At 40.2% G+C, this 24,193-nt stretch overlaps 1 protein-coding gene across 11 annotated transcripts in view; it reads left to right on the top strand.

Moving 5' to 3' along the window:
- Window positions 1-24,193, top strand: part of OSBPL6 (oxysterol binding protein like 6) — a 212,550-nt gene that overhangs the window by 109,616 nt on the left and 78,741 nt on the right. For all 11 annotated transcript variants that reach the window (XR_003437181.1, XM_027127151.1, XM_027127129.1 and 8 more), the window contains one exon: window positions 7,978-8,235. Coding sequence is in view for 10 of the 11 variants with exons in the window: in XM_027127151.1 (XP_026982952.1) it covers window positions 8,134-8,235 (102 nt within the window). In the remaining variant the exon portion in view is untranslated. The remainder of the gene's footprint in view (window positions 1-7,977; window positions 8,236-24,193) is intronic.

The following is a 24,193-nucleotide window of genomic DNA, read 5'->3' as shown; positions in this document are numbered from 1 at the left end:
GGCGTACTTTTTAAGTCAGGATGATTGTAGAATATTCTGACTTCTTATTAGCTTTAGTTGTTTATTATGGATTGCAACAATTATCTCGTAATTTAGTATCTTCTCTTCCTTGGCTGTATACTTTTTTTTTTTTTTTTTTGCGGTACACGGGCCTCTCATTGTTGTGGCCTCTCCCATTGCGGAGCACCGGCTCCGGACGCGCAGGCTCAGCGGCCATGGCTCACCGGCCCAGCCGCTCCGCGGCATGTGGGATCTTCCCAGACCGGGGCACGCACCCGTGTCCCCTGCATCGGCAGGCGGACTCTCAGCCACTGCGCCCCCAGGGAAGCCCGACTATATACTTTTTGTAACCTTATTTCTATATTTATGATTCCTGTTTCCTTACATATTTAAAAATGAAAATATAAGTAAATACATAAAGTAAAACAGTTAAGTTTGTAAATCCAAGAGTAATTATAGTTACTTTCTCTATATTTATCTTTACTAATTTTATAAGTTTATAAATGTTAATGCATTTGTTTTTATTCTTTCATATTTAGTAATAGAAATGATTAAGACCATGAATTTTCCTTTTATTATAGCTTTAGCTATGTTCTACATTTCTAAATGTGTAATATTTTCATTACAATATTTTGAATGTTCTTCAATTGCCTTTATCTTTAGTTTTTCACCCTTGAGTTAATTGGAGAATCCACTCTACCACTCAGAGAGAAAGAGAGGGGAGAGAGGGAGAGGGACAGGATCGAGTGCTTTTGGCTTCTACTTTTGTCTATTTTCAAATATTCTACGATATCAGTTTTATTTTTCTTCAACCCAAGACATATTTAGGAAAGTGTATTTTTCAAAAATTTTCTAGAATTAACCCCTACTCGCTTCTTCTTTTTCATTAATATTTAATTTATTGAATTGCTTTAGAGAATGTGATCTAAATTCAGCAATTTCAGTAGGATCTATCTTAGTTTGATTTGCTTTTTACTAATTTTACCTGATGAAGCCTTTTTTAAATTTGCCAGATAAAGATATTTATTTTTATTGATAAAGATTTCATTTTCCAAGTTGAAGTCTTCCTTATGTTCAGGAATATTTTTTAATGTTATTTCTTTTCTTTTTGCTTATTGTTTTCAGGGTCATTAGTATCTGTAGATCCAGGCTGCATTATCCATTAACTTTTCCCTGCCCTTCTTTCTGTTTGCAAGCTGATTTCCTCAGCTTTATCTTTCTAATCTATTTTTTGTAATTTGTTTTTTTGTTTTTTTTGGCCACACTGCAAGGCACGTGGGATCTTAGTTCCCTGATCAGGGATCGAACCCAGGCCCCCACAGTGAAAGCGCTGAGTCCTAACCACTGGACCACCAGGGAATTTCCTCTCATTTATTTATTGACTGGATTTTTTTTCTGCAGAATCTTTCTGTCCTTCATTAATATTTTAATTACTGCATTTAAATTATGGTGTCATTATATGTTTCCTTAATTTCCTACCTTTGCCAGTTCCCATTGCATCTGAGCCTGTCTTATCTCTTATTCAGAGACTCCATTTTTCTAAAAAGATGTTGTGAAAGTGTAAAGCAGTTGTGCTCTAAAGCTACCTCTCTCTTTTTGCTAGAATTAACATTCCAAATAAACCCTCTATCTATCTCTTGCACATAATAATTTTCTCTATCCGGGGAATAATTATTCATAGTGCTTTATACACGTACTTTTTTTTTATACTTTGTATAAAAGCTGCTCTTTGTCAAAAGGTTATTTGTGCCAAATATCCTTGGCTCCCTTCATGTTTACTTGGTTAGCATTCAAATCCTCTTAAAATTCACCTTGAAGGGCTGGGTGATATAGAACATAGGTTTGTCTTTAGTCATTTACTTAGTGTAAAGAGCCTTAGGAGTTGTGGGGAGGGGTTAGGGTCTTGGTTGGTCACAATCAGAGAACTTGTGTCTGTATACATTTTCCTCCTTAGTTTTGCAAACGACTCCACCAGAGGCCAGCTTGGGGATTGGAGGCTGTATTTTGAGGGTGCATTGGGACATGTCTATGATGCTTGTCCAAAGGCAAGATTGAGGAAAGCAGCAAAGGGCAATCAAGGTACCTGTGGACTTGCCATGCCAGGAGAGGTGTGCCTCGATGGCCTCTGAAAGCTATTAATCTGTGGCCACCCTTTTCCCTGTGCCTCTTGCCACCTGTCTTTCCAGTTTTGAGGAAACTGGTGGAGCTTCCTAGACTTTCTTCCTATACCACTTCACTGTCTTGAGAAGGGGAGTCATATGTTCGTTTCATACATCCTGGTTTGGTCCTGAATGAAGTGATTCCTTAGACTTTATGGCATGTGGTGGCCACTGTTCCCTAGAGTAAGTACTAATGGTCTTTTTTTTTTTTTTTTTAATCCTTTTAGTCACTGCTGTTTAGTCATTTTCTAGGAATATCCTTATCAGATCTTACCCTGCCATCTTTCCTGGCAGTCTCCAGCTTACCTTGAAATCAGTCCTTAATTTTCTTTTTCTCATCTGTGGCTTAATGACTTTAGAAATAAAAAAGATTTCCTACCCTTTCTATTTAAGGAAAAAAAACTTTATTATATAATGACATTGTAATGACTATAATATATAGTGACAATAGGCATTTGTTGTTCTGGTGATGATCTTGATAGAAAACCAGTTTATTCCACCTAGCAGTACAAAGACATTTGCGTTGATAAGGTCAGTTGATAGGAATGTCCTGCTCCAGGTGACTGGTGTCTAGGATTATCTAATGTGGCTCCTCCTAATTCTCTGTAAATAAGTGATGCAAATACTGGAAAAGGCAAACTATCTCTAACCCGAACACTGACGTAAAACAGAATCTAATTTCAAAACTGTGGAGGACTAGACTCCAATTCTATGATATCTCAAATTGAGGAAAGTCTAGCCAGGTCCTGATTATGACAAACCTCAGCTGCACTTGAGGAGAAGGAGACTGCTTGAAAAGGGCAAAGAAAGGCTTTGCTTTTCTTAGTCTGTCCTCGTACTTAGAGGTCTCAGTTGGCCCCAAACAGAAAAAGTCATATCAGCTCCTCGCTATTGCTCTAGAATCCTAAGCGTGATTCTGCAAAACTCCAGATTAAATCACCAAGTTGAGATGAAGGCTGAGGAGAAATTTTTGATTTTTGGGGGGGGCCAGGGGGAAGGGAGGCTTATATTGCAAGTGAAGACTCGAAAGATACCATTTTACTCTTGACTTTGTCACTTACAGACTCCAGGTTCCAGCATGATTTAGAGAGACTTAAAGGAGAACATTAATAGAACTTTAAAGGGGGAATTGTATCTTCCAAATTAATGGGAAATATAAAAGTCAATTAAAACCATGTAAAAAACAGTATCATAAGGAAAGGCAGATTATATAGGAAAAGCCATCACCCATTAAAGGAAACGAAGAAGAACCAAAAAATAGAAAGTATAAAATGGTATGACAGGGGTAAGGCCAACTAATAGTGAAACAGTAAATGGAAATGGGGAAAACTTTACTAAAATTAGATTTTTTTAAAACAACCCAACATGATCATTACTAGAGGAACACATAATACAAAAGAATAGAAATAGAAAGTTTAAATATAAAAGCATGGACAAATTTCATTAATTACAACAGAAAGAAAGCAGGTGATATCAAATAAAGCAAAACAGTGAAATAAAGCAGGTCATTTTATAATAATCAAAAGTGAATAATCATAATGAACTCTTCTGTAATAAATCTCATTGTTTCAGAATAAACTGAATACAATCTAAATGTCCCACTAGAAGAATAGTCAAATGTATTGTGTTACATCTGTGTGGTGGCCTTATATATAGTGATTAAGAATGGTGATTCTAAAGTTCTTTTGTTCACAAGGAAGGCTGTTACCAATGAATTGTTGATTGAAGAAAGCATATTGCAGAGAGTATGGACATTTTTCTTCTACTTTGGTTAAAGTGTAACCAAAATGTTAACCAGGATTATTTCTAGGTGACGAAACTAGAGTCAATTTAAATATTTTCATCTGTACTTTTAATCTTTTCCTGTGGTAAATGTAGTACATCATATGATTGTGCCCAAGTAATCACTACCTCTTCTTCTGGGAGGATTATACTTTCATGCCTCATGGACTTCAATTTGCCCATGTGACTTGCTTTGGCCAATAAAACGTGAGTGTAAGTGGCACGTGCCGCCTACGAGCAAAAGCTCTAAGAACTGTCGAGTGGTCCTGCCGTGGCTCTTTTCCTCCTTCACATGGGGGTTTCTCCTTTGGCCTGGAAGGAGGAGGATATAGAGCAGGGCAGCAGCCGACCTCCTAAGGACATGTAAATGGGTAAGAAATAAACCTTTCTTTTAAGCCCTTGAGATTCTGGAGTTGTGTGTTACCACATCACAACTTAGCCCAGGCTAAGTAGTCCCCAGTTTCAGATGTTTTTCTGAACACACACAATGTATGATGCCTGTAAACAACAAGTTTAGAAGTCTTTCCTGCCACTTTTTGCTTTAGTTAGGTCCCTAGGTCATAAATCTGAATTTTATGTCACTCAGTGTAAATGCAAATGTTACAGTACTTAGAAACAATTGTAGTGATCCCACTGATGTGAAGGAGGAATGAAACAAGGAAATTAGATGTTAGGCTCTCATATTGCTGTTTTCAGCCACAATACTTTTCTCATTGAGTAGAGGAATTATGTTGGTGTTGACATTAAAATGTATGGTCTAGGGCTTCCCTGGTGGCGCAGTGGTTGAGAGTCCGCCTGCTGATGCAGGGGACGCGGGTTCGTGTCCCAGTCTGGGAAGATCCCACATGCTGCGGAGCGGCTGGGCCCATGAGCCATGGCCGCTGAGCCTGTGCGTCCGGAGCCTGTACTTAGCAACGGGAGAGGCCACAACGGTGGGAGGCCCACGTACTGCAAAAAAAGGAAAAAAAAATCTATGGTCTAAAATAGGTTTAGAATTTTGTTTCAGTGATTTCTGAAAATGTGCTTTGACAGAGATGAAATAAGTCTTTTTTAAAATGTCACAGCAATTCTTACATTCTAGGAATAATGAATAAATAGTTGCAACCTACTAACAGAGTTTAGACTTACTTTTGTAACGCATTTTGAAATAGAGCAGTGATCAGACACTTGATTTATAATGAAATTGGAATGGTCTTTAAAGGTCATTTCATTCAACCTTATATTAGGTACCTGAAACTCTTTTTGTTAAAAGAGATTTTTAAAAATAATAGAAACAAAAACAGTAACCTCAAAAACAATTCTTGGAATGAATTAAATTCTCTCACTCACCTTTTCCACATTCCTGACATTATTCAAGATATTCATAATTATAATTCAACCAAAATGCTGCCCTTTCTTCAAAGACAGATTACCCTGAAAATATCATTTTAAATTAAAACCAAGGTGTTAGCATTGATGTTAATGAGGAAAGTGCAGTTGGATGCTGTTAGGGAAAAGAAAAAGTACATCAGAAGAAATGTTGGCCCTTGATGTAGCTTGGATTAAATTTACTTCCAAATGGATGAGAGTTTGATGAGTTTGGTTGTCTCGGCCTCATCCCTTGGGGCACTTGAGCACATCACAGAACTTCCGTACTTTTAGCTCAAGTATCAGCATATACTTGTAAAGCATCTTGGACCAGAAAGCAAAGAACTTCACATCAAGAACTTGAGCAGTGTTCTTGCTTTCTGTTTGCTGGCACCAGAGTTTGGCTTGAGAAACTTTACTTACGCTTATTAGGCTACCTTCATAAAACAGAAGGATTAGCTGACCACCTAGCAATTGTCAGCTTATTACTGTCTCTTGCCAGTACTAAACAAAACCTGATCTCAAGCCAAAGAAAGAGCTCCACAGCTCTTTGCATTTCTATTAGCCCAAACACTAGTTTTGTTTCAAGAGAAAGTCTTCGAATTTGGGAGTAAGTAGCTTTTATTTTCCCTGTGGTGACAGGTGATGTCAAAATCTTGTGAAAGGAGCACAACTTCTATTCACTAGAAAGTCCCAGGTTTTTCCGATTTATAGTCATTTGCCTTTTAATTATTGGGATTGTTCTTTTGAATATTTTCTATAACCTATTAACCATTAAAATCCTGATTATATTCAGGGTCCCATACTCCGTTAACATAATGTTGCAGATTTAAAAAATACAACTATATGCCTGTATAAAATTTAATTTGCTTGCACTTGCAGAGCTTACATGATCTATACATAAGTCATTCGATACATTTGTACTGTTAACATAGTCTATTAAACATTTGTCTCCAGCCTAAATCCCTCAGAGCTCCAGACCTACCTTTCCATGTGTTTGTCCCCACTTGAATGCCTCCTTTGTACCTTAAAGTTAACACGTCTGAAACCATACTCATGACCTGCTGTCAGTTGTGGATTTCCTTTGGCCAGCCCTCGCTAGGAATACCAGAAACCTGGGAACCATCCTCAACACCACTTTTCCTCCTCCATGTCTACTCACAACTGACAGGACTAGGTGCTGAGTTTCCTGCCACCTCTCTAGTTCACTATCTCTTGTTTCCTGATCAGGCCTCCCTCATCTTCTTTACTTCCCCAGTTTGGTTCTCCTCATGGCTTCCAAAGTGATCTTTTAAACACACAAATCTGGTTATACCTCACCTCTGTATGGCCTCCTATGCTCATGATAAAAATCAAAATGCTGAACATGGACTACAAGTCCCTGCAGGAATTGACCTGTGCCTTTCTTTGACCATCATGGCACTGTCTCTGTGTGCTCTGATCATATTGACCAGCGTGAATTCATTGATCACACCCAGCTGGACAACCAGACACCTGGTTAACTCTTTCGTATCCTTCAGATCTCAGCTCAAGCCCACTTGCACAGTGATACCTCTGACCTCCAGACCTAGTGAGTTGCCCTCGCTGTGTGTCCTCCTAATACTCCATGCATCTTCATCCTTTTTGATTTTTTTCATTGACTGTCTCTCCCTCTGGACTGAAAAGTTTAGGTCTCACTTTTCTTTGGCCTAAAGATTGATTTCTCTTCATCACCAGCAGCTTCCTTTTCTAATTTGTGCTAAAGTACTTACCCAAGGGTTCTATGCTTCCTTCAAGGTATTATGATTAAGATTGGGCCTGGAACTTAGCCTTCCACCTTCTTAGAAGAGGACAAGTTCACTTTAGTTGTCAGTGCTTTGGGACACAGATTGTTTGTTGTGTAAGCTTTTCATCTTACACTATCATGCTTACCTTTAAAAAAATTTTTTTCTAGCAACCTGTGTTGCCAATTGAACAATGCTTCTCTTGGGGACAAGTTTTTAGCTCTATTAGTTACAATGCAGACTTTCCTTATATAAATCCAAATGAAAAATGAAATGGTTCTTGGCTGTGGATAAGTGAAGCAACTCCATCATTACCCCAGTCCCGGGACATGCCTGTCAGTCTGTAGATACTTGTGAGCCTGCTGGTTGCTGCGAGTCATATGTAGGTATGCTGTGGTCTTGAAGTACAGATAACAGTACATATGTGTATTCCTTGATCCTTCCCAAATGCTGGATCATATGATGCATAAAGTACATCAGCTCTTTTGCCTTTTGTCACTGGCTGCTTTTTGTCAGATTTAACCATCACATGCATGACATGACTGAACTAAACTGATGACAAACATGGATGGAGCTCTTATTATAATCCACTGAGCAGGGCAAATTAAATTTCAAGGGAAGAAACTGATATACTTTGGCATGAGGGTCCAGAACATAGCATTGTAATCTGCTTTAAAACAACAATACAAGGGAAGAATATCACTTTAACGTGTGGTTTCTTCCTGTTTTCCATGTTGACAAACTTTTGTTACATACTAATGCTTTTATCCTCTACCTTAAAATCTAGAAGAAGAAATAGTATTTTGTAATGTGTCAGAGTTCTCCCTCTCACCTTTTAGTACTGTTGCCTAGAAAAAATGATTTTTAATTTAAGGATTTTTAAATCATTCACATGAGGTTTTATTGTTTGTTCATTTTGCTTTTAGGTGTTTTGGACACCCTCAGTATTTGCCTCATCTTTTCTAGTCAAACCTGATTCATGAAATGGACTAAAGCTGAAAAATCATCTGCTTCTTTGTCTGTGAATTGGAGACACGATTGGGATGGTCTTCAGTGCATACAACTAGATTCAAACTGCAGCTATGAGTTCAGATGAGAAGGGCATATCCCCTGCTCATAGAACATCCACCCCCACCCATAGAAGTGCCTCCTCTTCGGCATCCTCTCAAAGGGACAGTAGGCAGGTAAGATAACAGTGTAAAGTGCATTTTGTTATTTTATGCAACTATAGTACCATTAGGATATGATGGGATTGCTAATTAAGTCTGAAATTTTTGCTGCGAAGATTTTTATTCCACAGGAAAACTCTCTGTTTTCTGTAGATCTACCTGATGATGTCGTGAAGATCCTGCTGTAGCTTTTCTGTGATTTAGAATCCTTTTTCAGAGTACAAACTACAGGAAGGGTAGCTAAGTGAAGCCCTGCAGTGTTCTCCTCACATCTGTACCTGGAGGCAAGAGGCAGCTTCTGGAACATGAATGTTCTGATCTTCCTTCCTCATTCATGGAGGTGGAAAGGGATCTGAACAGTCTTCCTCCAAGTCTCTCACTGGTCTGCCAAGCCCTAACTTCTGTTTGGAGTTTCATGGAATCTGGTAACAGTCAGATTCAGGAATCAGGTTACAAATAAAATTGTAGAATCAGGGAATTAAGAGAATTAAAATCAATAGAGGAAATAAATTATTGGTGCTTAATTATCCCATTGAGCCCATTCTGTAAATTATTTTTGTTTACACAGTTACTTTATTACTACTTCAGTGCCTATTCTACAGGCAAGGTTGTATGGGGATTAGGCATGTGAATTCTCTTCATTGTCAAAACAGGTGATTGTTTTGCCCAGCACTTGTCTGAATATTATCATTTGCTATTGTAATATTGAGAAGAATTTCTTGTGTAACTGGAAATGCACAATAAGCAGAGGTTAACTTTTCATGAAAACTTTCCTTTTGGGGGACATTTAATTAGTGAACATTCTTGAAGAGTTTTCCCCCCCCATTTTATTTTATTTTATTTATTTTTTAACATCTTTATTGGAGTATAATTGCTTTACAATGGTGTGTTAGTTTCTGCTGTACAACAAAGTGAGTCAGTTATATATATACATATATCCCCACATCCCCTCCCTCTTGCATCTCCCTCCCACCCTCCCTATCCCACCCCTCTAGGTGGTCACAAAGCACCGAGCTAATCTCCCTGTGCTATGCAGCTGCTTCCCACTAGCTATCTATTTTACATTTGGTAGTGTAGATATGTCCATGCTACTCTCTCACTTCATCCCAGCTTACCTTACGCTTCCCCCTCCCCATTTCCTCAACTCCATTCTCTACATCTGCATCTTTATTCCTGTCCTGCCCCTAGGTTCATCAGAACCTTTTTTTTTTTTTTTGATTCCACATATGTGTTAGCATCCAGTATTTGTTTCTCTCTTCCTGACTTACTTCACTCTGTATGATAGACTCTAGGTCCATCCACCTCACTACAAATAACTCAATTTTGTTTCTTTTTACAGCTGAGTAATATTCCATTGTATATATGTGCCACATCTTCTTTATCCATTCATCTGTCGATGGACACTTATGTTGCTTCCATGTCCTGGCTATTGTAAATAGTGCTGCAGTGAACATTGTGGAACATGTCTCTTTTTGAATTATTGTTATCTCGGGGTATATGCCCAGTAGTGGGATTCCTGGGTCATATGGTAGTTCTATTTTTAGTTTTTTAAGGAACCTCTATACTGTTCTCCATAGTGGCTGTATCAATTTACATTCCCACCAACAGTGCAAGAGGTTTCCCTTTTCTCCACACCCTCTCCAGCATTTATTGTTTGTAGATTTTTTGATGATGGCCATTCTGACCAGTGTGAGGTGACACCTTGTACTTTTGATTTGCATTTTGCATTTCCCTAATGATTAGTAATTTTGAGCATCCTTTCATGTGTTTGCTGGCAATCTGTATATCTTCTTTGGAGAAATGTCTGTTTAGGTCTTCTGCCCATTTTTGGATTGGTTTGTTTGTTTTTTTTGATATTGAGCTGCATGAGCTGCTTTTATATTTTACAGGTTAATCCTTTGTCAGTTGCTTCATTTGCAAATATTTTCTCCCATTCTAAGGGTTGTCTTTTTGTCTTGTTTATGGTTTCCTTTCCTGTGCTAAACTTCTAAGTTTTATTAGGTCCCATTTGTTTATTTTTGGGCTTATTTCCATTTCTCTAGGAGGTGGGTCAAAAAGGATCTTGCTGTGATTTATGTAATAGACTATTCTGCCTGTGTTTTCCTCTAAGAGTTTTATAGTGCCTGGTCTTACATTTAGGTCTTTAATCCACTTTGAGTTTGTGTGTATGGTGTTAGGGAGTGTTCTAATTTCATTCTTTTCAATGTAGCTGTCCAGTTTTCACAGCACCACTTATTGAAGAGGCTGTCTTTTCTCCATTTTATATTCTTGCCTCCTTTATCAAACATAGAGTGACCATATGTGTGTGGGTTTATCTCTGGGCTTTCTCTCCTGTTCCATTGATCTATATTTCTGTTTTTGTGCCCATACCATACTGTCTTGATTACAGTAGCTTTGTAGTATAGTTGGAAGTCAGGAAGCCTGATTCCTCCAGCTCTGTTTTTCTTTCTCAAGATGCTTTGGCTTTTTGGGGTCTTCTGTGTTTCCATACAAATTGTGAAATTTTTTGTTCTAATTCTGTGAAAAATGCCATTGGTAGTTACACACAGATTGCATTGAATCTGTAGATTGCTTTGGATAGTATAGTCATTTTCACAATGTTGATTCTTCCAATCCAAGAACATGGTATATCTCTCCATCAGTTTGTATCATCTTTAATTTCTTTCATCAGTGTCTTATAGTTTTCTGCATAGAGGTCTTTTGTCTCCTTAGGCAGGTTTATTCCTAGGTATTTTATTCTTTTTGTTGCAGTGGTAAATGGGAGTGTTTCCTTAATTTCTCTTTCACATTTTTCACCGTTAGTATATAGGAATGTAAGAGATTTCTGTGCATTAAAGTTGTATCCTGCTACTTTACCAGATTCATTGATTAGCTCTAGTAGTTTTCTGCTGGTATCTTTAGGATTCTCTGTGTATAGTATCATGTCATCTGCAAACAATGACAGTTTTACTTCTTTTTGATTTGTATTCCTTTTATTTCTTTTTCTTCTCTGATTGCTGTGGCTAAAACTTCCAAAACTATGTTGAATGATAGCGGTGAGAGTGGGCAACCTTGTCTTGTTCCTGATCTTAGAGGAAATGGTTTCAGATTTTCACCATTGAAAACGATGTTGGCTGTGCGTTTGTCATATAGGGCCTTTATTATGTTGACTTAGGTTCCCTCTATGCCTACTTTCTGGAGAGTTTTTATCGTAAATGGGTGTTGAATTTTCTCAAAAGCTTTTTCTGCGTCTGTTGAGATTATCGTATGGTTTTTATCCTTCAGTTTGTTAATATGGTGTATCACATTGATTGATTTGCGTATCCTTGCATTCCTGGGATAAACCCCACTTGATCATGGTGTATGGTCCTTTTAATGTGCTGTTGGATTCTGTTTGCTGGTATTTTGTTGAGGATTTTTGCATCTATGTTCATCAGTGATATTGGCCTGTAGTTTTCTTTCTTTGTGACATCTTTGTCTGGTTTTGGTATCAGGGTGATGATGGCCTTGTAGAATGAATTTGGGAGTGTTCCTCCCTCTGCTATATTTTGGAAGAGTTTGAGAAGGATGGGTGTTAGCTCTTCTTTAAATATTTGATAGAATTCACCTGTGAAGCTATCTGGTCCTGGGCTTTTGTTTGTTGGAAGATTTTTAATCACAGTTTCAATTTCAGTGCTTGTGATTGGTCTGTTTATATTTTCTATTTCTTCCTGGTTCAGTGTCAAAAGGTTGTGATCTTCTAAGAATTTGTCCATTTCTTCCAGGTTGTCCATTTTATTGGCGTAGAGTTGCTTGTAGTAATCTCTCATGATCTTTTGTTTTTCTGCAGTGTCAGTTGTAACTTCTCCTTTTTCATTTCTAATTTTATTGATTTGAGTCCTCTCCCTTGTTTTCTTGATGAGTCTGGCTAATGGTTTATCAATTTTGTTTATCTTCTCAAAGAACCAGCTTTTACTTTTATTGATCTTTGCTATTGTTTCCTTTCTTTTTCATTTATTTCTGATCTGATCTTTATGATTTCTTTCCTTCTGCTAACTCTGGGGTTTTTTTCTTCTTCTTTCTCTAATTGCTTTAGGTGTAAGGTTAGGTTGTTTATTTGAGATGTTTCTTGTTTCTTGAGGTAGGATTTTATTGCTATAAACTTCCCTCTTAGAACTGCTTTTGCTGCAGCCCATAGGTTTTGGGCCATTGTGTTTTCATTGTCATTTGTGTGTAGGTATTTTTTGATTTCCTCTTGGATTTCTTCAGTTATCTCTTGGTTATTTAGTAGCATATTGTTTAGCTTCCATGTCTTTGAATTTTTTACAGTTTTCTTCCTGTAATTGATATCTAGTTTCATAGCGTGTGATCAGAAAAGATGCTTGATACGATTTCAATTTTCTTAAATTTACCAAGGCTTGATTTGTGACCCAAGATATGATCTATCGTGGAGAATGTTCCATAAGCACTTGAAAAGAAAGTGTTTTCTGTTGTTTTTGGATGGAATGTCCTATAAATATCAATTAAGTCCATCTTGTTTAATGTGTCATTTAAAGCTTGTGTTTCCTTCTTTTCATTTTGGATGATCTGTCCATTGGTGAAAGTGGGGTGTTAAAGTCCCCTACTATGATTGTGTTACTGTCGATTTCCCCTTTTATGGCTGTAGCATTTGCCTTATATATTGAGGTGCTCCCATGTTGGGTGCATAAGTATTTATAATTGTTATATCTTCTTCTTGGATCGATCCCTTGATCATTATGCAGTGTCCTTCTTTGTCTCTTCTAATAGTCTTTATTTTAAAGTCTATTTTGTCTGATATGAGAATTGCTACTCCAGTTTTCTTTTGATTTCCATTTGGATGGAATATCTTTTTCCATACCCTCACTTTCAGTCTGTATGTGTCCCTAGGTCTGAATTGGGTCTCTTGTAGACAGCTTATGTCCGGGTATTGTTTTTGTATCCATTCAACCAGCCTGTGTCTTTTGGTTGGAGCATTTAATCCATCTACATTTAAGGTGATTATCAATATGTATGTTCCTGTTACCATTTTCTTAATTGTTTTGGGGGTTTTTTTGTAGGTCTTTTCCTTCTCTTGAGTTTCCTGCCTAGAGAAGTTCCTTTAGCATTTGTTGTAAAGCTGGTTTGGTGGTGCTGAATTCTCTTAGTTTTTGATTGTCTGTAAAGGTTTTAATTTCTCTGTCGAATCTGAATGAGATCCTTGCTGGGTAGAGTAATCTTGGTTGTAGGTTTTTCCCTTTCATCACTTTCAATATGTCCTGCCAGTCCCTTCTGGCTTGCAGAGTTTCTGCTGAAAGATCAGCTGTTAACCTTATGGGGATTCCCTTGTATGTTATTTGTTGCTTTTCCTTTGCTGCTTTTAATATTTTGTCTTTGTATTTAACTTTTGATAGTTTGATTAGTATGTGTCTTGGCATGTTTCTCCTTGGATTTATCCTGTATGGGACTCTCTGTGCTTCCTGGACTTGATTGACTATTTCCTTTCCCATATTAGGGAAGTTTTCAACTATAATCTCTTCAAATATTTTCTCGGTCCCTTTCTGTTTCTCCTCTTCTTCTGGGACCCCTATAATTCTAATGTTGGTCCATTTAATGTTGTCCCAGAGTTCTCTGAGACTGTCCCAATTCTTTTCATTCATTTTTCTTTATTCTGCTCTGCGGTAGTTATTTCCACTCTTTCATCTTCCAGGTCACTTATCCGTTCTTCTGCCTCAGTTATTCTGCTATTGATTCCTTCTAGAGAATTATTAATTTCATTTATTGTGGTGTTCTTCATAGTTTGTTTGCTCTTTAGTCCTTCTAGGTCCCTGTTAAATGTTTCTCGTATTTTCTCCATTCTATTTCCAAGGTTTTGGATCATCTTTACTATCATTACTGTGAATTCTTTGTCAGGTAGACTGCCTATTTCCTCTTCATTTGTTTGGTTCTGTTGGGTTTTTACCTTGCTCCTTCATCTGCTGCATATTTCTCATTTTGTTTAGCTTACTGTGTTTGGGGTCTTCTTTTCGCAGGCTGCAGTTTCGTAGTTCCTGTTGTTTTTGGTGTCCATCCTCAGTGGGTGAGGTTGGTTCAGTGGCTTGTGTAGGCTTCCTAGTGGAGGGAACTGGTGCCTGTGTTCTGGTGTGTGGGGCTGGATCTTGTCTTTATGGTGTGCAGGGCCACGTCCGGTGGTGTGTTTTGGGGTGTCTGTGAACTTAGTATGATTTTAGGCAGCCTCTCTGCTAATGGGTGGGGTTGTATTCCTGTCTTGCTAGTTGTTTGGCATGGGGCGTCATGGCCGTTGGGTGGAGCTGGGTCTTAGCGCTGAGATGGAGATCTGTGGGAGAGCTCTTGCCGATTGACGTTACGTGGGGCCGGGAGGTCTCTGTTGGTCCAATATTCTGAACTCGGCTTTCCCACCTCAGAGGCTCAGGCTTGACGCCAGACCGGAGCATCAAGACCCTGTCAGCCACACAGCTCAGAAGAAAAGGGAGAAAAAAAAGAAAAAGAAATAAAAATTAAAAAATTAAATTATTAAAATAAAAAAATTGAAAAATAATTTTAAAAAAGAAGAGAGCAACCAAACCAATAAACAAATCCACTAATGATAAGTGTAAAAACTATACTAAGATAAACGTAAAAGTCAGAAAAAACTCAGTCACAGATAGCAAACCCCATGTCTACAGTTGCTCCCAAAGTCCACCGCCTCAATTTTGGGATGATTTGTTCTCTGTCAGATATTCCACAAATGTAGGTACATCAAGTTGACTGTGGAGATTTAATCTGCTGCTCCTGAGGCTGCTGGGGGAGATTTCCCTTTCTCTGCTTTGTTCGCACAGCTCCTGGGGTTCAGCTTTGGATTTGGCCCCGCCTCTGCGTGTAGGTCGCCTGAGGGCGTCTGTTCCCGCTCAGACAGGACGGGGTTAAAGGAGCAGTTGATTAGGGGCTCTGACTCACTCAGGCCAGTGGAAAGGAGGGATACAGAATGCGGGGCAAGCCTGCAGCGGCAGAGGCCAGCATAATGTTGCAACAGCCTGAGCTGCGCCACGTGTTCTACTGGGGAAGTTGTCCCTGGATCACAGGGCCCTGGCAGTGGTGGGCTACACAGGCTCCCGGGAGGGGAGGTGTGGACAGTGACTTGTGCTTGCACACAGGCTTCTTGGTGGTTGTAGCAGCAGCGTTAGTGTTTCATGCCCGTCTCTGGTGTCCGAGCTGATAGCCGTAGCTTGCGCCCATCTCTGGAGCTCGTTTAGGCGGCACTCTGCCTTCTGTGAGCAAACAGGGAAGAAATCCCCTCTCCTCGTGCACCCTGAAACAATGGCCTTTTGTCTCTTAGGCAGGTCCAGAATTTTTCCCGGACTCCCTCCTGGCTAGCTGTGGTGCACTAGCCCCCTTCAGGCTGTATTCACACAGCCAACCGCAGTCCTCTCCCTGGGATCCAACCTCTGGAGCCTGAGCCTCAGATCCCAGCCCCCACCTGCCCCGGCGGGTGAGCAGACAAGCCTCTTAGGCTGATGAATGCTGGTCGGCACCGATCCTCTGTGCGGGAATCTCTCCACTTTGCCCTCTGCACCCCTGTTGCTGTGCTCTCCTCCGTGGCTCCGAAGCTTCCCCCCACCTACCCCTGGTCTCCGCCAGTGAGGGGGCTTCCTAGCGTGCAGAAACTTCCTCCTTCTCAGCTCCCTCCCACTGGTGCAGGTCCCGTCCCTATTCTTTTGTCTCTGTTTTTTCTTTTGCCCTACCCAGGTACGTGGGGAGTTTCTTGCCTTTTGGGAAGTCTGAGGTCTTCTGCCAGCGTTCAGTAGGTGTTCTGTAGGAGTTGTTCCACATGTAGATGTATTTTTGATGTACTTGTGGGGAGGAAGGTGATCTCCACATCTTACTCCTCCACCATCTTGAAGGTCCCCTTCTCTTTCCCCCCATTTTATATGTTGAAAGTATATTGCCTAGTTTCTAGAAGTACACACATCAGTTATCTGATATTCCATAGTACAGACTTGGGTCTTGAGACAGCCAGTTCCACGTGAGAATTCATTCTTTTAGATGGTGGGAATGCATTTCTGGGGGTGTTCCTTAAGGAACCCTCAGTCTACAAACCCTTTCAGAACTCCCTCTCCTATTTCTAGCAAGAGATTGCAGGGGAATCTGTAAGAATCAGGGTTTCCTTGTGTGTATATCTTTCACAGATTCTAAAGCAGATATTTCTATCCTTGGGAATTTTTGACATTGGTGTTTTTGTTATAGAAATCAAAGAGGATATCTACATTCTGTTCATTAGAAGCAGTTACACCGTTAACTAAATCTGTGATTACACACAGCTATAATGTTTATTGCATTACATTTTTAGAGTTTAAAAAAATTAAGAGTACCATGAATGAAAACACATTTATGTTAAATTCCTACTGCATGCTGAGATGCTTTCTAAGTTTGCAGTTTTAATCTACCCTTCATTTGGCTCTCTGTCCTTTCTCGTTATGGCTTCTTCATTTTTCCCTTGCCCTGGGCATTTAAATTGAGAGACATTTTAAGCAGCATGGCCTTTCTGGCTGCTGAGGGAAGGAAGGGATGGACCCCATTCACCCTGGAGAATTATAGCAAATGGAAAAGACTGCTGACTGCTGCAGAAACATCTGTCACGCACTGTTGAGCTGCTGTTGCATCTGAGCTCTGGGGTGAGCGTGCTAAACAACAGGGAGGAACTGAGATCCTGGTCTGCCAGAGGACATGTAAAGGTGGAATGGGTGACTCCTGGCTGGCTTGTGGATGGAAAGTTTTATTATGGGAATAAAGGAGCACGTCTGCAAATTGATAATGAATTCTGGAAAAGTAAGAGACACTGTTCAAATGGTTATTATTCTTTAAGGAAAGAGTTTACTTTCATTCTTGTTTATCTCAGCCAGTGGAAACTCTCCCAAATACTTTCTCCTCTGGTTCCTTCCTGCCTCCTCTTTTGTGTCTGTTAATCCCCCTCAAGGGAGAGAAGAATAAAGAACAATTACAGTTCTTTTCTCTCCCTGTCTCATCACTTCTTAAAATCCAGTATTAACTTACGGAAATCAGAAACTCTGAGTGATCTTGGGATATAATATGATGGAGTGTATTTTAATGCATCTATTTTTGTGTGATGGCTGTTTTCGTAGTGAAGGGACATAGAGAAAGTGATGAAGTAGTCTTCATTGAATGTTACAGTTCTGATTTGACTGATATCTGTGTAGATGGTGTCAAATTGCAAAGTCCATCCCTATTTCTCTCCTAAGTTGATCATATTGGTAAAGGGTCTAGCACACAGCATATACCGTACAGTGGTACCTTACTGCACCTTTCTTGCCTGTCCTTCCCACGTTCTAGTCCTAGATCACTGATTACTTGATTGGGCATCTCTCCTTAGTTGTATCATTTTCACCTTAAATCGGTATGCTTAAACCAGTTTGCTATGAGGGTCATCATTCTCTCATGGACCCAGGGTCAAAGCCATTCCTTTCTTCTTTGCCTCTCCCACACTCAATAGGTTAACAAGTCCTATTGATTATTTCCTCCTTCATAATATCGTAATTTCTTTCTAGTCCCACTGTCGGCTCCCCAGACCAGACTCTCATCACCTCAACCTGGGATCCTGCAGGGTGCTCTTGCCTCACTGGCTCCTTATGGCCTCCTGAGATCGAATTTCCTGAATCTGGCAGATTCACGCTCAAAATCCTTCAAAGAGGGCTTCCCTGGTGGCGCAGTGGTTGAGTGTCCGCCTGCCGATGCAGGAGCCACGGGTTCGTGCCCTGGTCCGGGAGGATCCTACATGCCGCGGAGCGGCTGGGCCCGTGAGCCATGGCTGCTGAGCCTGTGCGTCCGGAGCCTGTGCTCCGCAACGGGAGAGGCCACAACAGTGAGAGGCCTGCGTACCGCAAAGAAAAAAAAAAATCCTTGAAAGACTTTCAGTTACCTACATGATTAAGGCCAGATTTCTTTACCTAGTATCCAGAGACCACCAGGATCGGATCCAGCCTCAGTGTCCCATTTTCCTCCCAACCTGTACAGTCTTGTCTGCTTAATGGTTCCCAAAACTGCCTTATCTCCATCTCTGCCCTTGTCTTTCCTGCACTGAATTCCCACCACCCTCCTCTCAACCTGATACCTCCCTATGCTTCAAAGACCAGCTCATGTGACACTCTCAACTGGCCACTCAAGCGGCCAGGGAAAGTTGAACTTTTCCTTCTCTAAACTTTATAGAACTTCTTGACAATATTTGACATTCATTATCTTGTTATGTACTGATCTCCTCAACTGTATTGTGAGCTCTTTTAAACAGACTACGCACTCTTAATTCTTCAGAGACAAGCCTTGCCCCTTCAATATTTTAATGTATCCTAGAGGTTATTTTTAAAGACCTGCAACAATATTAGTCTTGTCTTTTTATTACAGATTTTACATTCCAGGTTTATTTGTCCTCTCCCTTCTTCCTTCCTCATAGATAAGTAAAACAAAGAACATCTGTCAAGTGCATAGTAGTAATTGGCAGCCCTTCCTGTCACTAAATTATGTAGCCCGACACGTGAAGGAGGGAGGGGAGATGGGAAATGAAGTGATTCGGTGCCCCTGTGATTTCACTGTTTTTTCACCAAGGAGAGGTCAAGGTCCCACTTAGTATTTAACAAGTTGGAAGACTTTAGTAATTGCTCCATTCACACTTTATTCAAGTCTGGTATTAGATGTTAGAATATCTAACAAAATTGGCTGTGTGTGGTGTGTGTGTGATCAACTATGACTCTTAAACTGCAAGGTATATACTCCCTACAATTTTCAAAGAGGAAATAGGTTGATTAGACATCTAGGACTTTTGCATGAACCAGCATTTCCCAAAGTATGTGCCAAGGAACGCTTGTCCCTTGAGATGCTGCCTGAAAAGAGGGTCTGCTGTCAAGTAGATTGGAGAAATGCTGAACACAATCTTTTTTTGCAATTTTTTAAATTAATAACTTAAGGACACTTAATTTTTTAAATTAATAACTTAAGGATAAATCCTGCAGTCAGAACTTGATTTAACTGAGCACTTCTTGAATTTGATAGATCATGGAACTTTTTTATTTCCCTAAGGTTTGGTTGTTGAAAATCCAGATTCTTCTTTCTATTTCAAAATGGGAAGGTAAAGGAACACGGGGCCCAGATTCCAAATGGCAACTAGACTGGGCTCAGGAGCAGCTTCCCCTTTAGATGGGGCATTTACTTTCTCATCAGCCACAGTCTCTACTTCTCCTTATTGTATTTCAATACTTCATGCTTCCTGCCTGGCCCTTGAAAGCATTTGAATTGACAAACCCTGATCCGGGGTGTCAGGAAGTCAGCCACTTAAGTGACTTAAGTGACTCTTAAACTGCAAGGTATATACTCCCTACAATTTTCAAAGAGGAAATAGGTTGATTAGACATCTAGGACTTTTGCATAAACTAGGGGTGACTAGGGGTGATCTCCCCTTGAATGTTAAAAAGGCATCTCAAGCTTAACATATCCAGACTTCCCTGTGGTGCAGTGGTTAAGAATCCACCTGCCAGTGCAGGGGACATGGGTTCAATCCCTGGTCCAGGAAGATCCCACATGCCGCGGAGCAACTAAGCCCGTGCGCCACAACTACTGAAGCCCGTGCACTCTAGGGCCTGCGTGCCGCAACTACTGAGCTTGCGTGCTGCAACTAGAGCACATGCGCCTAGAGCCCATGCTCCACAACAAGAGACGCCACCGCAACGAGAAGCCCGCGCACCGCGACGAAGAGTAGCCCCCCGCTCACTGCAACTAGAGAAAGCCCGTGCGCAGCAATGAAGACCCAGCATGGCCAAAAATAAAAACAAACAAACAGCAACAACAACAACAAAACTTTAACTGTCCAAAACGGAACTCTTAATCTCACTCTCAAATCTACTCCTTCCCAGTCCCCCTTATCTCAGTAAACAGCAACTCTGTCCTTTCATTTGGTAAAGGCCAAAACCCTTACCAGGAGCCATCCTCGACTCCTCTCTTTTCCTCACACCCCACTTCCAGACCCTCAGCAAATCCTGTTGGTTCTGCCTTCAGGATGTGCTTGGAATCTGACCTCTGCTTCCCTCCTCCTCGCCCTCCACCCTGGTCTGAGCCACCTTATTTCTCACCCAAACTATGGCCATAGTCTTCTAACTGCTCTCTGTGCTTCTACCTTTGACCAACGTACAGGTCATTTTTTACAAAGTAGTTAGTGATCCCTTAAAAACCTAAGTCAGGTCAAGCCTCTCACCTGCTCCAAGGTCTCCAGTGGTTTCCCATCTCTCCTGAAATATTTGAATTGCTGACCTTTGTCTACAATGTTATTCATAATCTGGATCTGCATATAGCTCTCTGGTCCCATCTCCTACCACGTTCCACTTCAGTTAGTTCTCCCCAGCATTTTCCTTCGATGTGCCAAGCAGGGTGCCACCTCAGGGCCTTTGCATTTTTGGCCCCCCTCAGACCAGCTCGCTTTTCTTCCAAGTGTCCCCATGTGTGCTCACACATTTGAATCATTCTCCAAATGTACCCTTTTTGGGTAGCCTTCTCCTGCTCTCCCCTGTGTATCCACATCACTCACTGTACACTTACCTGCTTTTATTTGTCTTCAGAGCATTAACCACCACCTGACACGTTACATATTTATCTGTTTTTATTTGTATCCTCTTCCTCTATTCCGTATCACTGCCGTGTAAACTCCCTGGAAACAAGGGTTTTCTTTTGTTAATAATGTATCCCTAGCACCTCCTACAGTTCCTGGCATATGATATGGCTCAGAATATATTTGAATGAACAAATGAATGAGGACTTGGCATGGAGAGGAAGATTGTGGACCAGGTTCCAGAGGCCTTGGTAGCTGTGAAGGAATAATCATGCAGTTGGGAGATGATTAGTAGGACAGAAAGTAGTATAGTTGGGAATTCTGAGTCTCTCAAGAACGGTGGATTTTGAGAGTAGAAGAGGGGATGGTCCAGAGGTGGCAGAAGGTACCAGGAGAGCACAGACCCTCCTGCTTGCTGCTGACAGTGATTGCGTGGTAGAATAAATGGCTTGAGGCTTATGAAGGCAGTGATATCAAACAGAAGCAAAGCATTGGGAGCATTCTGTACAGATGTTAAAAATATTGGTGGGGTGGGAGATAACTCTATTTTAAAACAAGAGTTGTTTCCAGTCTCTCATAGTACTTATTTTACAGTAATGTTATGTAATTGGCTAAGTTTATGGCTGGCTGACTGGATTTTGTTTGTTTGTTTGTTTTGATAATTACCCTTATGATTACATATTTTAGAGAATTTTTACAATATACAAGACTGGGACCACCCTGTAGAGACAGTTTCAGTAGTTTGGGATCAGCCAAGGATCTACATTTTTTAAAGTAAGGCCCCTGCTTAGAACCAGTGATTATTTTTATTTGTGTCACTATCAAGTCATTTCAGAAAATCAGATACTATTCCTCTAAGAACTTGGGATTTGGAACACATAATTACCAGGTGATAGTATCCATTACTAGAGTGAATTGTTATAGCTCTACCGGGTTAGACATTGTAAATGCTCAAGTGACTCAATCTTTTTGTTTAATGAAAAATCAAACAAAAAAAATACCAGCTATTCCTTATAATGATTTAAAGTTTACAGGAGCTCAGAGATCATAAAATAAAGAACTTTTTAAGGGAAAAATATTATTAATCAGTCATAAGAAGCTGGTAGTTAATCTTCTTGCCAGTTGTTAATAAAATATATATTCAGTATTATGGTCAATCATTCCAACCTAATAGAAGATATCAATTACATGGGTATCTAAAAATGTTTCCTATACATAATCAACAGTAATTAACAAAACCAACCTTGGCTCATTCAGTTAATGTCCTGACTGGTAACATGTGAAGGCTGGTAACATGTGAAGGCTGTCCCAAGCGGTGATTCAGTGAGACTCATGTAACCATGGGCTGGTTTACCACCATATAACCACCCAGTTCTGATATCAGCAGCATCTGCTATTTTTGCAGTGTTCATTATTAGTGAAGAAGGTATCTAGAAAACCAGAAAGTAAAAATGTTCCTCATCAGTGACTATACTTTATGTACAGGGTTTTCATAACAAGTTTTCTTCTTGGGCAAACAGACAAACAGATATAAAAATATCCCCAGCATATGTGTGAACTGACTTGGAATATTTTTCTTCCAATTGAACCTCTGAAGCATCTTCTTCAAATAGCTTTGCTAAATGAAATAACCAAATTAACTGCTTTGAAATACAGTATCTTTATTTTCTGAATATGAAACCTATTTCCATCTTTGGGTTGTGAAAAATATAATGATCCTCAAACAAAAATTCTCTCATTTCCGGAGAGAAGAATTCAAGCATTCTTGATTTATACCTAACCTCCAAATTAAATCATCTTCAGTCTTATCAGTGAAGAGGAATATGATTTGAAATCTGCCAGTATCTAAATAGAAAAATCGTAGAATTCAGTGGATCCAGGGATTTGCCGGGTGACCCTGGGACCTAGCTCTAAGTTCAGGGAGAAATACTAACCTAACATGAAAATGTGCAGTGTCCTCACCATAGTGATGCTGGTAAATAAAGCCCGTGGTGCTAGGTATGTTTAAATTCCTGACTTGCTTCCAATTTAGGCTTTTGGGGATTCCACTCATCCCAAGAAACCTAACTTTTAGGACTGACGACCAGTGTCGATAGGAAAATAATATCCGCTTGCAGAAACTCACACTATGACCAACTTTTGTGACTTAGGTACATTTTGTAAATTGGGTGTTCTGAAAAGCCTAAATATTAGGAAAAGTTCATGAATAATAGAGCAACACCAGCAACAGCTGACATCTCATGAGTTCTCACTGTGGAAGGTTGAGCTACCATCATCTTTTTCAGAAAACTAAACTGGCATAAAGTGGTGAAATATCTTGGCCACAGCTAATGAACAGCTAAGACAGGGTTTGCTCCCTGGAAGCCTGATTCTGGACCCCTTTTCTTGACCACTTCACTATTTGCTCTGTGGTAGGGCTTGACAAGCTGGAATGTCTAGGGGAAAGGCCTTCTGTACTTGTCTAAGTGAACTTCGTAAGGCAGCATTTGTCAGTTATTTTTGAGTTACGCATTTCCTCCTTATTTTTTTTTTCACTCAGCAATAACAGTGATTTTTTCACATCCTCATTGGCCTGGGAAGCAATAGACCAGAAGGTACATAGACGAAAATGTTAATAATTATTGTGAAGTACTGGTATCAAAGGTGAATTTTATGTTCTTTGTGCATTCCTGAATTTTACATTTTCTGTACTTTCACTACATGTATTGCTTTTGGAATGAGAAATTCTGATCATTTATTTGTTTACTGAAAACTGCAATTAACCTTTTCCATGAAACAAAATGAGCAGCCCCACAGATTTCTTGCTCTCCCCACCATTTGGATATTGCTGCCCCTTCTGCTTGGTGTTTACAGTATGTGTTCAGTCCATGTCAAATGTGCTGCAATTGAGACCACTGGAAGGAAATTTTCCACCTGGCACTCACGCTCATTACCCACAAGTGATTTAGAACTCAACATTATCTGAGAAAGAATCTGTTCACTGCTTGACCTGGTATGTTTGCCAGAACACTTTGGCTCTCTTGGCCTGCCTTAGTTTCTCACTTAAGAAGTTATCTTGGGCTTCCCTGGTGGCGCAGTGGTTGAGAGTCCGCCTGCCGATGCAGGGGACACGGGTTCGTGCCCCGGTCCAGGAAGATCCCACATGCCGCGGAGCGGCTGGGCCCGTGAGCCATGGCCGCTGAGCCTGCGCGTCCGGAGCCTGTGCTCCGCAATGGGAGAGGCCACAGCAGTGAGAGGCCCGCGTACCGCAAAAAAAAAAAAAAAAAAAGAAGTTATCTTATTACCTTGAGCTGGCTGGTTTGGGTCAGCATGTTTATTGCAGCAAGGTTGTGAACCCCAGAGGGTCTCATTCGTAGGTTGTTGACGAGGTCTGGGAATCTGTTGTTTATAGAAGCTTCCGCAGGAGACTGTTAT

The sequence above is a fragment of the Aethalodelphis obliquidens genome, unplaced genomic scaffold (genome assembly GCF_003676395.1).
Source record: "Aethalodelphis obliquidens isolate GAN/ISIS:26980383/991018 unplaced genomic scaffold, ASM367639v1 scaffold2, whole genome shotgun sequence".
Taxonomy (NCBI): Eukaryota; Metazoa; Chordata; class Mammalia; order Artiodactyla; family Delphinidae; genus Aethalodelphis; species Aethalodelphis obliquidens.
The sequence above is the reverse complement of the archived record's forward strand: the minus strand, read 5'-3'. Positions and strand labels throughout refer to the sequence as shown.